This window comes from Oncorhynchus gorbuscha, linkage group LG23 (assembly GCF_021184085.1).
Source record: "Oncorhynchus gorbuscha isolate QuinsamMale2020 ecotype Even-year linkage group LG23, OgorEven_v1.0, whole genome shotgun sequence".
Lineage (NCBI taxonomy): Eukaryota > Metazoa > Chordata > Actinopteri > Salmoniformes > Salmonidae > Oncorhynchus > Oncorhynchus gorbuscha.
In genome coordinates, this window is record NC_060195.1 from 24,922,246 (window position 1) to 24,937,852 (window position 15,607).

The 15,607-nt window shown below is 41.8% G+C and overlaps 1 protein-coding gene across 2 annotated transcripts in view; it reads right to left on the reverse strand.

Moving 5' to 3' along the window:
- The window catches only part of LOC124010366 (F-BAR and double SH3 domains protein 1-like), a 73,476-nt gene extending 65,194 nt beyond the window's left edge, over positions 1-8,282 (reverse strand). For both annotated transcript variants that reach the window (XR_006834417.1, XM_046322733.1), the window contains exons 1-6: positions 8,184-8,282; positions 4,640-4,737; positions 4,124-4,169; positions 2,576-2,649; positions 2,171-2,315; positions 88-224 (exon numbers count right to left, since the gene is read on the reverse strand). Coding sequence is in view for 1 of the 2 variants with exons in the window: in XM_046322733.1 (XP_046178689.1) it covers positions 88-224; positions 2,171-2,315; positions 2,576-2,649; positions 4,124-4,169; positions 4,640-4,737; positions 8,184-8,204 (521 nt within the window). In the remaining variant the exon portion in view is untranslated. The remainder of the gene's footprint in view (positions 1-87; positions 225-2,170; positions 2,316-2,575; positions 2,650-4,123; positions 4,170-4,639; positions 4,738-8,183) is intronic.
- Between the last annotated feature and the right edge of the window lie 7,325 nt (positions 8,283-15,607).

Consider the following 15,607-nt stretch of genomic DNA (forward strand, 5'->3'; position numbering starts at 1 on the left):
TCGGAAAAACAGACAAACTCCATTCCAAATCAACCTATTTCCTACATAGTGCGCTACTTTTGACCAGGCTCACACTCACAGACTTACTTGGCCTGTGCGTCAGCAGCTTTCTCCCTGGCCACGTTAGCCATGTGACTCAGCTGGTAGTATCTCTTCTTGACCTTGTGGAGCTCTCGTAGTGCATCCACTACCTCACCCTGTACTCTCTGCAGCTGCTCTAGACCCTGTAGGGCAACACAACGCATCATATTATTACAATGTAATAGAATAATATGCATGGGCGGAACAGCATATAGGGGTGACTGAAGGAGGAACTCACTGCATTTAAACTACGTCAAACTGTCTCTAGATTGACAGATTTAACAAATCCAATAGATTCAATGCTGGTTACGTTGTGCAACAGGCAGGTTTTAAATGATAAATACTGTCCGTAGTTTAACAGTGCGTGTAGCATGTGGAGGTCAAGGCTGTGCAAGTGTAAGGGTTTTTCCAGGGTTTTCCACTGCTTGAATAGTAACCTTTAGATCACAATATTTTCAACGCTAACAAGTGACTCACGTTCCTGCTTTGTTTGATTCTCTGTCATTAACAACAACTACCACAAAGTAGCATAAAAGTCGAGAGGAAGTCGTCAGTAAGTACTGGTGCCTTTCCTAATAAGGTATAGAGAAAATGAAAGGCTTTGGCTGTTTGTGTTAGATTGTCTTAGAATGTATTTCCCTCCTAAAAAAAGTGAAAGTATGACGTGAGAAAACCTCTGGTGATGAGTTGTGTGGTTTTGTGAATGGAGACATTGTGGGCTTCATGAAAACTCCACTCAAAAACTACCTAATATGTATTTTTTCATGATGATGTGGCAAGTGACGCTTCCTGAAAGGCCAGTCATCTAGAAAACTTGACTGCTGACATGCAAATCATTTTTAGTACTGTATCAAGAGAGGACTAATGGAGAACAAAAATATTGTTTTTGGAGTGGATTTCTTTCTTTAAAACAACATGCTCCGGTTACATAATTTAATCATTTTCATAAGGAGGAAGCTATCATAAGCTACTCTCTCTTTTAACCTATATATGTGTCGGGGGGCTAGGGTCAGTCTATTATATCTGGAGGATTTCTCCTGTCTTATGCCGCTGTCTTGTGTGAACTTAAGTATGCTCTCTCTAATTCTCTCTTTCCTTTTTTCTCACTCTCGGAGGACCTGAGCCCTAGGACCATGCCTCAGGACTACCTGGCATGATGACTTCTTGTTGTTCCCAGTCCACCTGGTCATGCTGCTGCTCCAGTTTCAACTGTTCTTCCGCCGGCTATGACCTGTTCACTGGGATTACTATTATTTGACCATGCTGGTCATTTATGAACATTTGAACATCTTGGCCATGTTCTGTTATAATCTCCACCCGGCACAGCCAGAAGAGGACTGGCCACCCCACATATGCTCTCTCTAATTCTCTCTTTCTTTCTCTCTCTCGGTGGACCTGAGCCCTAGGACCATGCCCCAGGACTACCTGACATGATGACTCCTTGCTGTCCCCAGTCCACCTGGCCGTGCTGCTGCTCCAGTTTCAACTGTTCTGCCTTATTATTATACGACCATGCTGGTCATTTATGAACATTTGAACATCTTGGCCATGTTCTGTTATAATCTCCATCCGGCACAGCCAGAAGAGAACTGGCCACCCCATATAGCCTGATTCCTCTCTAGGTTTCTTCCTAGGTTTTGGCCTTTCTAGGGACTTTTTCCTAGCCACCGTGCTTCTACACCTGCATTGCTTGCTGTTTGGGGTTTTCGGCTGGGTTTCTGTACAGCACTTTGATATATCAGCTGATGTAAGAAGGGCTATATAAATACATTTGATTTAGATTTATTTTAAATAAAGGCACCCACCCCCCAAAAAAAAAAATCTGAGTAGATTCATTCTAGTAGGCTTGATGTAAGTGTGTTCAAGCTGTAGATAAATCAAACAAGCTTTCACAGACTCCAAAACCTTTTCTACACAATGTTCTCAGCTTATTGAAGCCTGATGAAGAAAATGTACAGTTGTGAATAGATTATTTGTCTAAAAACATGCTTTTTCTTCTATCTGGTTACTCAGACTAGGCTGCACTGCAATGTGGATCATACATTATTTCAGTGCATCCTCCAATAAGCCACTGCACAGCTCAGCTCACCCTCTTGGCCTTCAGCTCCTTGGCTGCCCTCAGGCTCTTCAGAGCGTCGGCAGTGAGTGAGCGATATCCGTCGGCCGCCGTGAGACGACACACTCCACTCTGTGCCGTGGCCTCAATCAGAGACCTCCACACAGCAAACACACTCCTGGCAGTATACACACAGACAGAAAGAGAGCGGTGTTATTACACCAGCACTATGGCATCCCCCTGATGTTAGACTGTGTTATTAGGGACGGGAGCATCTTCAATCATGAATAATTACAGTATTTGACAGATATTTCCTTCATATATGTCTATGAAACTCTGAACGTAACTTGTTTTACAAAAATGGGGGTTGGAATGGCTGAGAGTAAAAAGGTCATTAACATGTAGCGGGATCAAACTATCAAGCTTATGATAGGTTACCCAGAGTTCAAAGAGTCTCCCTTGCCTCTTTGCCAGTCTTTCCTCTGGAACTGTATGGCCAGTCTCTGGAGGGCCTGAGAGAGAAGGATATGTTTTATTAAAGATGTTAGGAAACACAATCAGGGATATTTCATTACATTCACCTTATAAACCTTGTTGTAACCCTTAAATATGAATTTGGTCGGAGTGCAAGTGCAGGACCCAGCCTAAAGTGAACACGTCTTGTTTTTCTGTACAGGATAACATGTAGATTTGGAGCGAAAAGCAGAGTTTTTTATCAATACTAAAAGCTCTGCACTCGAGGCTCCTGGTGGAACATCAACACCCCAGTGAAAACATCGCTATCCAGTGTTCACTTCCTGTTTCAGATTAACTCACTGCCGACTTCAGAGAAGTGATCCAAGAGCTTGGCTCAGAAACACACTAGCTCCTTCACACCAAGACATCAAATAGCAGAGCCGCTATGCGCCACCAGTAGTACTAAAGCCACAGACCACTTTTATTCTGAACTTTTCAGATGTGGAGGGATCGGTTCACAGGCCCTTATTTCACCATCACCACCCTGCTACATTCCCCATGGTGCAAGGGTCTGAGGTGAAAACACTGGTCTGAGTGTGTAGGTTAGCATTATTACAACTGTTAGACCTACTCCATAGGTCCATGTTAATGCATTGTTAACAACAAACAGAATCAAGGGACAGCACCACAGGATACTCATTTCACTACGGAAACTAACTAGAAACCACAATGGCCAGAGGCAAGTTCAAAGTCCACGGCAACAAGTGGATAGGAGACTCAATACGAATGCTCTTATGTCAGACACTACAGGAAGTTACTACAGTAGATATAACCCAGGTAGGCATGTTAGAAAAGGAAAAGGGTCCGTTTAGTGTATCTAAAGCAGACATTTCCACAGCCATTTAATTAAGTTATCAGCTTATCAAACACCCTATTATGTAAATCTTCTCAGAATGACGTATACCATGGATAACTCCATCGGGAAACATCCAATGGGATATCAGCACTACAGTACAATATGGGACATAATTATCACTGTTGTTTCTGGTTCCTGTGACAGATGCATACTTTGTGTTGTATTCCCCTGCCTTGCTTATGGACAACACCAAGGTCCCTGAAATACTCACTAATATCTGAATCAATATCTGAATGCATTCCATTTCAAAACATTCAATATGAGTGCTTTGACTAATGCTTTTAATGTGTGGAGGAGGGTGGTAAGAGTGTTGCTTAAAATAGTTGTTGCGAGGATGCCACTAAAAACAGGTTAGTGTCCAAATACTCCAACCCCATTTCAGCTCAATGATACGCCACTCGACAAGATGTCCCAAGGTCGTATCACATGGTTTTACTGCCCCCCATCACTGGAAAGGTGAACATAAGACACGGACATACACCCAACTGGGCACAGATGTCAATTCAATGTCAATTCCACGTTTCGCTGAAACAATGTTGACTCAACCAGTGTGTGCCCAGTGGGACCTGACCACGGCTTGTCAATCAGCATCAACATTATGGGAGGCCTCTCACCTGACTGTACTCTTGTTCTATGGCAGCACGCTGTTTACTGAAGGACCTGGACAGAGAAAAATAAACATCACATCTAGGATATGTCAGTGAACTGCATTTAGGCAGTAATTATATCATCTATCCATCTTTATATATATGTATATATCTCCGAGAGATCATTGTCAGAGAGCATTAGTCAGCATATACCTCTGTAAACACCCAGGAGGCCTGACCACATGCTAGACATCTGAAGATGTGTTCATAAATCCTTCTGTTTCACTCAGCATCGTTAGTGTCTATTGGTTCTTGTTGTGATTACACTGGAGTCATACACACAATATTAACAAATATGTACAGTATGTATTATACAAACCCAGGCTTCTGTAGGATGGGGGGGGGACAAGCAGGAGCAGGGTAGGGTAAATGGAGTAGGGGGTGGGACAGTGGGCCTTGGTGGGGTAGGGTGATGCAGGGTAAGTCAGGGTATAGCAGAAACAGGTAGGGAGGATGGGGCAGGGTGGGACAGGATGGTCACACCTGATGTCCTCCAGCAGTTCTACCTCCTGCTGCTGTTTGCTCTGCAGCCGCCCCACTTGCTCCGCAAAGGCCATCTTCACCTGCTGGGTCTCCTTCACCTGTCAATCAAAACAGTGACACATACCTGTATCAGGACCGGCCAGCACCGGGACTAAATCAAATCTAAGTGTATTCGTCACGTGCACAGTGGATGTACACAGTACAGTCTATCCAGTCAATAAAAATAAGTGATTATAATTTACAGTGAGGTCCAAAAGTATTGGGACAGATAAAATGTTTTTGTTGTTTTGTCTCTGTACTCCAGGACTTGGATTTGAAATTATACAATGACTATGACGTAAAAGTGCAGACTGTCAGCTTTAATTTCAGGGTATTCTTATCCATATCAGGTGAACCGTTTAGAAATTACAGCACTTATTCTATGTAGTATTAGACGGGGCAAGGACTCTTCAATGTGTCTAAATTGTTCCGTAGGGATGTTGGCCCATGTTGATTCCAATGCTTCCCACAGTCGTGTCAAGTTGGCTGAATGTCCCTTGGGTGGTGGACCATTTTTGATACACACGGGAAACTGTTGAGCATTAAAAACCTAGCGCCGTTGCAGTTCTTGACAGAAACCGGTGCACCTGGCACCTACTACCCTACCCCGTTCAAAGGGACTTCCATTGTTTTGTCTTGCCCATTGACCCTCTGAATGACACACACACAATCCATGTCTCAATTGTCTCAATGCTTTAAAATATTTATTTAACCAGTCTCCCCTGCATCTACACTGATTGAAGTGGATTTAACAAGTGATAATCCTGGTCAGTCTATGCCATGGAAAGTGTTCTTAATGTTTTGTATAATCAGTGTACAGTTGAAGTCGGAAGTTTACATACACTTAGTATACTTTTGTATACGCAGTGTACAGTTGAAGTTGGAACTTTACATACACTTAGTCATTAAAACTTGTTTTTCAACCACTCTACAAATTTCTTGTTAACAAACTATAGTTTTGGCAAGTCCATTTTGTGCATGACACAAGTCATTTTTCCAACAATTGTTTACCAACAGATGATTTCACTTATAATTCACTGTATCATAATTCCAGTGGGTCAGGAGTTTACATACACTAAATTGACTGTGCCTTTAAACAGCTTGAACAATTCCAGAAAATGATGTCATGGCTTTAGAAGCTTCTGATAGGCTAATTGACATAATTTGAGTCAATTGGAGGTGTACCTGTGGATGTATTTCAAGGCCCACCTTCAAACTCAGTGCCTCTTTGCTTGACATCATGGGAAAATTGTAGACCTCCATTATTATATTATATATTATTATATTATATTATTATTATTATATTATTATTATATTATTATATATTATTAAGTCTGGTTCATCTTTGGGAAAAATGTCCAAACGCCTGAAGGTACCACGTTCAGCTGAACAAACAATAGTATGCAAGATAAAACACCATGGGACCACGTAGCTGTCATACCGCTCAGGAAAGAGACGCGTTCTGTCTCCTAGAGATGAACGTACTTTGGTGCGAAAAGTGCAAATCAATCCCGGAACAATAGCAAAGGACCTTGTGAAGATACTGGAGGAAACAGGTACGCAAGTATCTATTTCCACAGTAAAACATGTCCTATATCAACATAACCTGAAAGGCTGCTCAGCAAGGAAGAAGCCACTGCTCCAAAACCGCTGTAAAAAAGCCAGACTATGGTTTGCAACTGCACATGGGGACAAAGATTGTACTTTTTGGAGAAATGTCCTCTGGTCTGATGAAACAAAAATATAACTGTTTGGCCATAATGACCATCGTTATGTTCGGAGGAAAAAGGGGGAGGCTTGCAAGCCGAAGAACACCATACCAACCATAAAGCACGAGGGTGGCAGCATCATGTTGTGGGGGTGCTTTGCTGCAGGAGGGACTGGTGCACTTCACAAAATAGCTGGCATCATGAGGAAGGGAAAATTATGTGGATATATTAAAGCAACATCAGTCAGGAAGTTAAAGCTTGATCGCAAATGGGTCTTCCAAATGGACAATGACCCCAAGCATACTTCCAAAGTTGTGGCAAAATGGCTTAAGGACAGCAAAGTCAAGGTATTGGAGTGGCCATCACAAAGCCATGACCTCAACCCTATAGAAAATGTGTGGGCAGAACTGAAAAAGTGTGTGGGAGCAAGGAGGCCTACAAACCTGACTCAGGTACACCAGCTCTGTCAGGAGGAATGGGACAAAATTCTAAAAACGTATTGTGGGAAGCTTGTGGAAGGCTTCCCAAAACATTTGACCCAAGTTAAACAATTTAAAGGCAATGCTACTAAATACTAATTGAGTGTATGTAAACTTCTGACCCACTGGGAATGTGATGAAAGAAATAAAAGCTGAAATAAATCATTCACTCTACTATTATTTTGACATTTCATATTCTTAAAATAAAGTGGTGATCCTAACTGACCTAAAACAGGGCATTTTTACTAGGATTAAATGTCAGGAATTGTTAAAAACTGAGTTTAAATGTACTTGGCTAAGGTGTATGTAAACTTCCGACTTCAACTGAATATGTGTTTCAAAGTAGTCAAAAGTTGTATATCTGGTTCCATATTCATAGCATGAAATGACTACAACAAGCTTGTGACTCTACCAATGATGGATGCATTTGCAGTTTGTTTTGGTTGTGTTTCAGATTATTTTGTGCCCAACTTTTGTAGTCACTTTTATTGTAAATAAGAATATGTTTCTAAACACTTCTACATTAATGTGGATGCTACCATGGTTAATGGATAATCATGACTGAAATGTGAATGATGAGTGAGAAAGTTACAGATGCACAAAGACCATACCCCCAAGACATGCTAACCTCTCACCATTACCAATAACAGGGGAGGTTATAAAAATGTTTTGGGGGGTATGATATTTATGGGGGTGAGTGCTGGATTTTTGTCCCAGTCGCGCCTCTGGGTACATCAGCTGAAGACTTCAGTCTGAATGTCAGAGTCAGCAACATCAGCGAACTAGTAGCCACTTAGCTCCGACACGGAGCCTGTACATGCACTATGTTCATTAATTCATTAACTTTCTATCGCTCTCTCTATCTATCGCTCTGTCTCTCTCTCTCACTTTCTCTCTGTGTTATTGTGAATTGTGGACATCAGAATATAAGCAATTGCAGAATGAATGGTGCAAAATGTGCGTTGAGCATCATAAGGATGCTGACATCATTACTTGGAACCTACGAAAATGCCACAAGTGAAAACGACCAAATTCAAATTAAGACTACTTCACAGGAGTATGACTTTTCTAAACATGTTCTACTAAACAGTTCACTTCTTGTGAAATAATTCGCAATAACAACTTGCATTTTCAGAAACTTTACAATTATGTCAAATGTACTGTGCCAAATTAAAATAGAATAGAGATGTCAGAGGTACTTTCAACGTATTTCAACCTCTCTATGTTATTGCCACTTGCCACAGTTAATTTCGTTTGACATAATTGTGAAGTTAAAAACATGTCAATTGCTATTGAAAATTCTTGTAAAATTCTTACCTTTCTGGGAGGAGGTTGCATTTTCGGATTATTTAGCGTCTCCTTTTTATTGAAGCGCAATAGCCTACTTCCCGAAAGCTTTTGACACACAAAAGCATCTCTAGGTAGGTGGAGCATTACTTTGGACTAGCTGTTTTACATGCTCCAAACCCCCCTAATGGAATAGTGCCACCTAGCGGGCACGTATAATGCTGTCCTCTAAGAGTTTCACTTGATCGCCAGGAGCCACATATACTGTTAAGTTTTTTTTGTTGGAGAGCCTAGAAGAGCCCAGGAAGGTGGCATGAGAAGCTACCTAGGTATGAAGCCACATCAAACAACTCAAGTAGTCCAATGTCCAAAAACATCGAATGATTTCTTTATTGTTTATTACATTATTTGTATAATGTTGGTTTAGGATGAGATAGAAATTGTCTTTGTTTCTAACCACTATAATTGAAAGATCAACACCAGAAAGTAAAGGTCAACCAACGATATGGCTCTAATATTCTTCAGACAGATTTATCTGTGATGCACTTTGCCATATATAGACCTACATTCAGACCTAGGCTATGGTATCTAATTTACTGGTCATTTCACAATCAGGTCAATACAGGAACAGCAAACGCAGTAGCAGATACGTCTTCCAGGTGTTAATCCAATTATTAGCAATACAATTTCAAATGTATAAATAGTTAATAAAGAAATGATAAAGAAAATAATATAGAATCAAATGTTGTTATAGTTGATCAGTTGGGTGTAGAGCGGAGGTGTTGATAAATTCGAACACTTGTTTCAGCTGCTGCAGGAACATCTTCGGAGACACCACTGGTTCACAGTGCAGGGCCAGTTGAAAGCCCTTCAATGACAGAGAATAGCACATACACCTGGTAAGATCTTTGTAATTGTGAACAATGTAACAGTAATTTCATGGCTTTTTAGTTATCTCTGCCATGTCCAGAATGTCATTATAGTCTAAGAACAAATCTTTTTTGAAACCCTTTTTTCATGATATCCATTTGGTAGTTAGAGTCTTGTTCCATTGCTGCAACTCCCGTACGGATACGGGAGAGAGCCATGCGTCCTCCGAATCACGACCCTCTACACTGCTTCTTGACACAGTGCTCGCTTAACCCGGAAGCCAGCCACACCAATGTGTCAGAGGAAACACTGTACAACTGGTGACCATGTCAGCATGCATGCACCCGGCCCGCCACAGGAGTTGCTAGAGCACATTGGAACAGGGACATCCCGGCCGGCCAAACCCTCCCCTAACCGCTAGGCCAATTGTGTGTCGTCTCATGGGTCTCCCAGTCATCTGTAGTGACGTCTCAAGCACTGCAGTGCTTTAAACCGGTGCGCCACTCGGGGGGCCCATCTAAGAACAATTCAGTGCATTTTGAACAATTCTGTGCATGTTGAGGGGAGATAACTTACCTTGGACCAATGAATCCCTAATCTTTTCTTCAGTAGGCCTGCGATACGATGCACACTCTGCAGTGACTCCAGTCCCTGTTTGAAGTAGTCTGCTGTGCATGTTCCCTATTCAAAGTAACAGAAGAAAAGGGTTACAAAGGTACACATTGCATGACATCCCACTGGGCACAGACGTCAATTCAATGTCTATTCCACTTTGGTTCAACGTAATTTCATTGAAATTGTGTGGAAGCCATGGATTCAACCAGTGTGTGCCCAGTGGGATGGCTCTACTTACTGTAACTCCAATTAACATTTTATGTTTCTCTTACCACTGATGTGATGGGGATTTGGAGACACTGGCATTTTAGATCCTACAGAGATAAGTAAATGTTAGAAAACACAGTTGACAGAATTGTTTAATATAACAATTGTACTGCAATACATGCATCTAGGTTAACATTCCTTTGGCAGAGACCAATCCATCACATTAGGAATTCATATACTGTGATATGTAGTGGCAGGTAGCCTAGTGATTAGAGCGTTGGACCAGTAATCAAAAGGTTGCTGGATCAAGCTGACAAGGTTGTTCCCCGGTAGACTGTCATTGTAAATAAGAATTTGTTCTTAACTGACTTGCCTAGTTAAATAAAGCCATTTTTTAACAAAAAATATAAATGAGACAACACAACCAGGTTTTGCTAATTGAAATGAGAAACCAAAGGAAGTTAGTGCAGCCTGTGGTAGGAGGCTATGTTGTATCTGTGTGTATTCTGATTGAGATAAGCAATGTCACAAGACAGATTAGAGATGCTCTAGCAGCTTTGCTTTTCAAAAAAAGTGTTTCATGAAGTGCACAGCGTACATAAGAATCCGACAGGCATGTCTAGCAGTGAGATGTGTTTAACCTAGAGTACATTGAAGTGAAGAATAGATTGAGACAATTATCCAAGATTGTTATGGACTCACCATTCCAGATGTGCTGCAGCCTTCAGGACAGTTCTGTGGTTCAGGACACAAAGGTAACATTGGTTACATTACTTTCATCTCTAATAGTTGTCTGGACTTTTCAATTGTTGAAAATGTTTTTTTGTGCAATAATAACTGTCTTACCTTAAGTGCTCCATCAATATAAGATTTGATATCTTTAACATGCTCCAGAGATATTCCTAGGCGTTGTACTGGAGATGAGGCGGCCAGGCTAATCATCATTGAGAGCAGCAGAAGTATTGTACGTTTGTGTATTGCCATTTTTCTATTGATGAACCCAAGTAGACGACTGGTACCTAATGACTTGGTTCTGGACCTGTGTGGCAGCATTTAAGACCCATTGTTGAAATTTCCAAGCTTTTGGGGAATCCCTGTTGGCAGTTTTCTCACTATAATTATTTGTCATACTATATTCTCCCACACAGGCAACTTTAGTTTGATGCCATGGCATGAGTCTATGTGCCACTGTTAACCACATATCACTGAAATCATTTGTGTCATTTCCTTGGGTGATCTTCCATCTTTCTGGCAGGAACTTAGTCATTATTTACTACTTAGTTTTATTATCTAAACTATTCATTCATTTACATAAAGAGCCTTTGACAATCTTACAGACTAAGACAATCAGCACCCCATACATATTGACATATCATTTTAAATGGGCAATCAGCACACCATACATATTGACATATCATTTTAAATGGGCAATCAGCACCCCATACATATTGACATATCATTTTAAATGGGCAATCAGCACCCCATACATATTGACATATCATTTTAAATGGGCAATCAGCACCCCATACATATTGACATATCATTTTAAATGGGCAATCAGCACCCCATACATATTGACATATCATTTTAAATGGGCAATCAGCACTCCATACATATTGACATATCATTTTAAATGGGCAATCAGCGATTGGAACATCCATTTTTTTACTTAAAACTTAATTACACTACACGATCAATTTGATGTTATTTTAATGGACACACTTTATTTAGGCAAAAGTGCAAAACGCGCAAAACAGTCACAAGAATGATGTTGAACAATAAACATCTTTGTGAAAAATAACACCGAAAAAAACAAGCCAGTCTGGCACGTCAATAACACACACATAACACAAATAATCTCACACAAAGAAATGGGGAACAGAGGAATAAATACATGTAGATTGATTGGGGAATGAAAACCAGGTGTGCAGGGAACAAGACAAAACAAATGGATACATGAACAATGGAGCGGCGATAGCTAGAAAGCCGGTGACGTCGACCGCCGAACGCCGCCGGAACAAGGAGAGGAGCTGACTTCAGCAGAAGTCGTGACAGTACCCCCCGACGCACGGCTCCAGCGGTGCGTCGACACCGGCCTTGCAGACGATATCGACGCAACATCAGCCACCGGACTGTACCCCTCCCACTCCACGAGGTACTGAAGGCCCCTTGCCCGATGCCTCGAATCCAGGATGGAATGGACGGAGTATGCCAGGGCCCCCTCGATGTCCAGAGGGGAAGGAGGAACTTCCCGCACCTCAGACGCCTGGAGCGGAACAGCCAAGCTGTAACCTATAACATACCTTGTTCACTCTCCTCAGGACTTTGAATGGCCCCACAAACCACGGGCCCAGCTTCCGGCAGGGCAGGCTTCGGGACGAGAGCCAGACCCTGTCCCCCGGTGCGAACACCGGGGCCTCATTGCAGTGATGGTCAGCGCTGGTCTTTTGGCGCAGCGCGGCCTGCTGGAGGTGACCATGGGCGGCTTCCCAGGTCTCCTCCGCGCACCTGAACCAGTCATCCACCGCAGGAGCCTCGGTCTGACTCTGATGCCACGGTGCCAGAACCGGCTGGACCAACCCAGCACCGACCGGCAGTGTGCCCTCTGCGGCCACAGATGGTGCAAGTTAAGGCCCCTCCTCCAGCCTCCCTATGCACAGCCCCTCCCAACTCCATGGGCACCGGAGTGGGAGTGCTGGGAGATGGAACTGACACAGCCCCCTCAGGATGTCCATGGATGACCAGCAGGTTATCCAACCGGATGGACAGATCCACCAGTTGGTCAAAGGTGATGGTGGCATCCCTGCAGGCCAGCTCCCGTCGGACGTCCTCACGCAGGCTGCATCAATAGTGGTCAATGAGGGCCCTGTCGTTCCATCCTGCTTCAGCGACCAAGGTCCGGAACTCCAGCGCTCCTCGTCTCCTGCCTTAAAGGGAAATGTCGTTCCCCCGCCGCTCTACCTTCGGGCGGATGGTCAAAGACGGCTCGAAGTGGTCCAACGCCGCGTCGTCCTCTCCCCACACGGCGTTAGCCTACTCCAGAGCTCCATGAGACGAGGGCGAATACTCTCTCCCTTCCTGAGGAGCTGGGTGAACGGTGACCAGGTATAGGTCCAGTTATAAAAGGAACCCCTGGCACTGTGCAGCCGTCCCATCATACTCCCTGGGAAGGGAGAGACGCATCCCACTGGATCTGGATCCAGATGGGACGGCTAGAGGTAACCCCGGTTGCGCTGGTCGAGGTGCTGGAGAAACTTCCTGCCTCTCCCAGCGTCCATGGTCGGACAACGTGATCCATTATGGCACCGAGATGATGTAGCATTGCCGTGTGTTCCTGGAAGTGCTCCTCGACTCCTCTGACCGGGGTACCTGCTCCTGCTGACTCCATGGTAGGTGTACGATTCTGTCAGGTGTGTGCATACTGGTAGCGAAGTCAGGTGCAGAAGAGCAGAGATTTGTGAACAGGCGCACACTTTATTTAGGCAAAGTGCAAAATGCGCAAAATAGTCACAAGAATGATGTTCAACAATAAACATCTTCATGAAAAATAACACAGAAAAAAACAAGCCAGTCTGGCGCGTCAACAACACACACGTAACACAAACAATCTCACACAAAGACATGATGGGAAACAGAGGAATAAATACATGTAGATTGATTAGGGAATGAAAACCAGGTGTGCAGGGAACATGACCGTCGAACGCCGCCCGAACAAGGAGAGGAGCCTGGAGTCGTGGCAAATATAACTTACACATGCCTCATGACCTTAGTTCAACTGTAGCACCTCATCAGAACCCAAAAATAAAAGCAAAGTTTTATTCCATTGTATAAAAAAGTAAAACTCTCAACAGACACAATATAGCCTCAAAACATGGTAAAAAACTATATTTGTGATATCATTGTTGGTCAATCCTTGAATCCTTAGCTCTTTGAGAGTGGTTTGAGAGTGGTTACATTTCTGCAATCCCATCCCTCAGCTATTTACTGAAACAGTGGTGGGGTGAACACAGATATGAACTGCAGATTGCCCCTTGAACAAGAAATGCCAACCTTTGGTTATAAACAGATGCTATCTTTTACTATACAGCGATGCATGCTGATAGATGGTAAAATAGTTATCAATCAAACATTATTAACCACATCAAACACAACACTTGGCTTTCCCTGTGATGAGCCATTTACAGAAAATTCTGATGACCACACCAGCGACGTGCTTTTCAAAAAAGGTCACACTACACCAGCAACGTGCTTTTCAAAAAAGGTCACTCTACACACCAACCTGAATTGCTGACATGCTAGGAAAAAGTGAAGATAAGAACTTGGATTGAAGAGGTTATTTTCTTTGAAAGCAATACCAACTGCTATGTCATTGTGCACAGACCAAATTTATTAAGGAACTGTCGTTGAAATAACACTAAAAGGAGTCAAAAAATAACAATGAATTAAAAAACATCATACCTGTTACAGTTATATCACAAATTGATATATTACACTGCATACAAGATGTTAATGGAATGGAATTGAACATACAGTAACATCAGTTAGTTTTCTTCCTCAGCTCAGTCTAGTTTAACAAAACACTGACCTTTTATTAAACAATAGTGAGCTATATTCTTTAGATCAGATAGTGAGCTATATTCTTTAGATTAGACTATGGTGAGCTATATTCTTTAGATTAGACTATTGTGAGCTATATTCTTTAGATTAGATAGTGAGCTATATTCTTTAGATTAGACTATGGTGAGCTATATTCTTTAGATTAGACTATGGTGAGCTATATTCTTTAGATCAGATAGTGAGCTATATTCTTTAGATAAGATTATGGTGAGCTATATTATTTAGATTAGATAGTGAGCTATATTCTTTAGATTAGACTATGGTGAGCTATATTCTTTAGATTAGACTATGGTGAGCTATATTCTTTAGATTAGACTATGGTGAGCTATATTCTTTAATTAAGACAATGGTGAGATATATTCTTTAGATAAGACTATGGTGAGCTATATTCTTTAGATTAGACAATGGTGAGCTATATTCTTTAGATTAGACTATGGTGAGCTATATTCTTTAGATTAGATAGTGAGCTATATTCTTTAGATTAGATAGTGAGCTATATTCTTTAGATAAGACTATGGTGAGCTATATTCTTTAGATTAGACTATGGTGAGCTATATTCTTTAGATTAGACTATGGTGAGCTATATTCTTTAGATAAGACTATGGTGAGCTATATTCTTTAGATAAGACTATGGTGAGCTATATTCTTTAGATTAGACTATGGTGAGCTATATTCTTTAGATTAGATAGTGAGCTATATTCTTTAGATAAGACTATGGTGAGCTATATTCTTTAGATTAGACTATGGTGAGCTATATTCTTTAGATTAGATAGTGAGCTATATTCTTTAGATAAGACTATGGTGAGCTATATTCTTTAGATTAGACTATGGTGAGCTATATTCTTTAGATTAGACTATGGGTAGAGCAAAGAGTTAATTTCCTTAAATTCTACACATTTAGCCAAGAACAGAGACAAGATTTTGGCATTTTATAACTAACTGCATGCAATTCTACAAAATTTGCCATGAGATGAAGATAAAAAATTGCAGTTTTATAGCTAATTCCCTGCAGTTCTACACATTTTGCCAAAGGGTGGAAAGAAAATGTTGCTGTTTTTAATATGAGACATGAGCAAGCGTGACTAACAAAATCAATGGGGGCCAGCCGGGCGATAATTGAACCATGATTAATACAAGTTCAGATA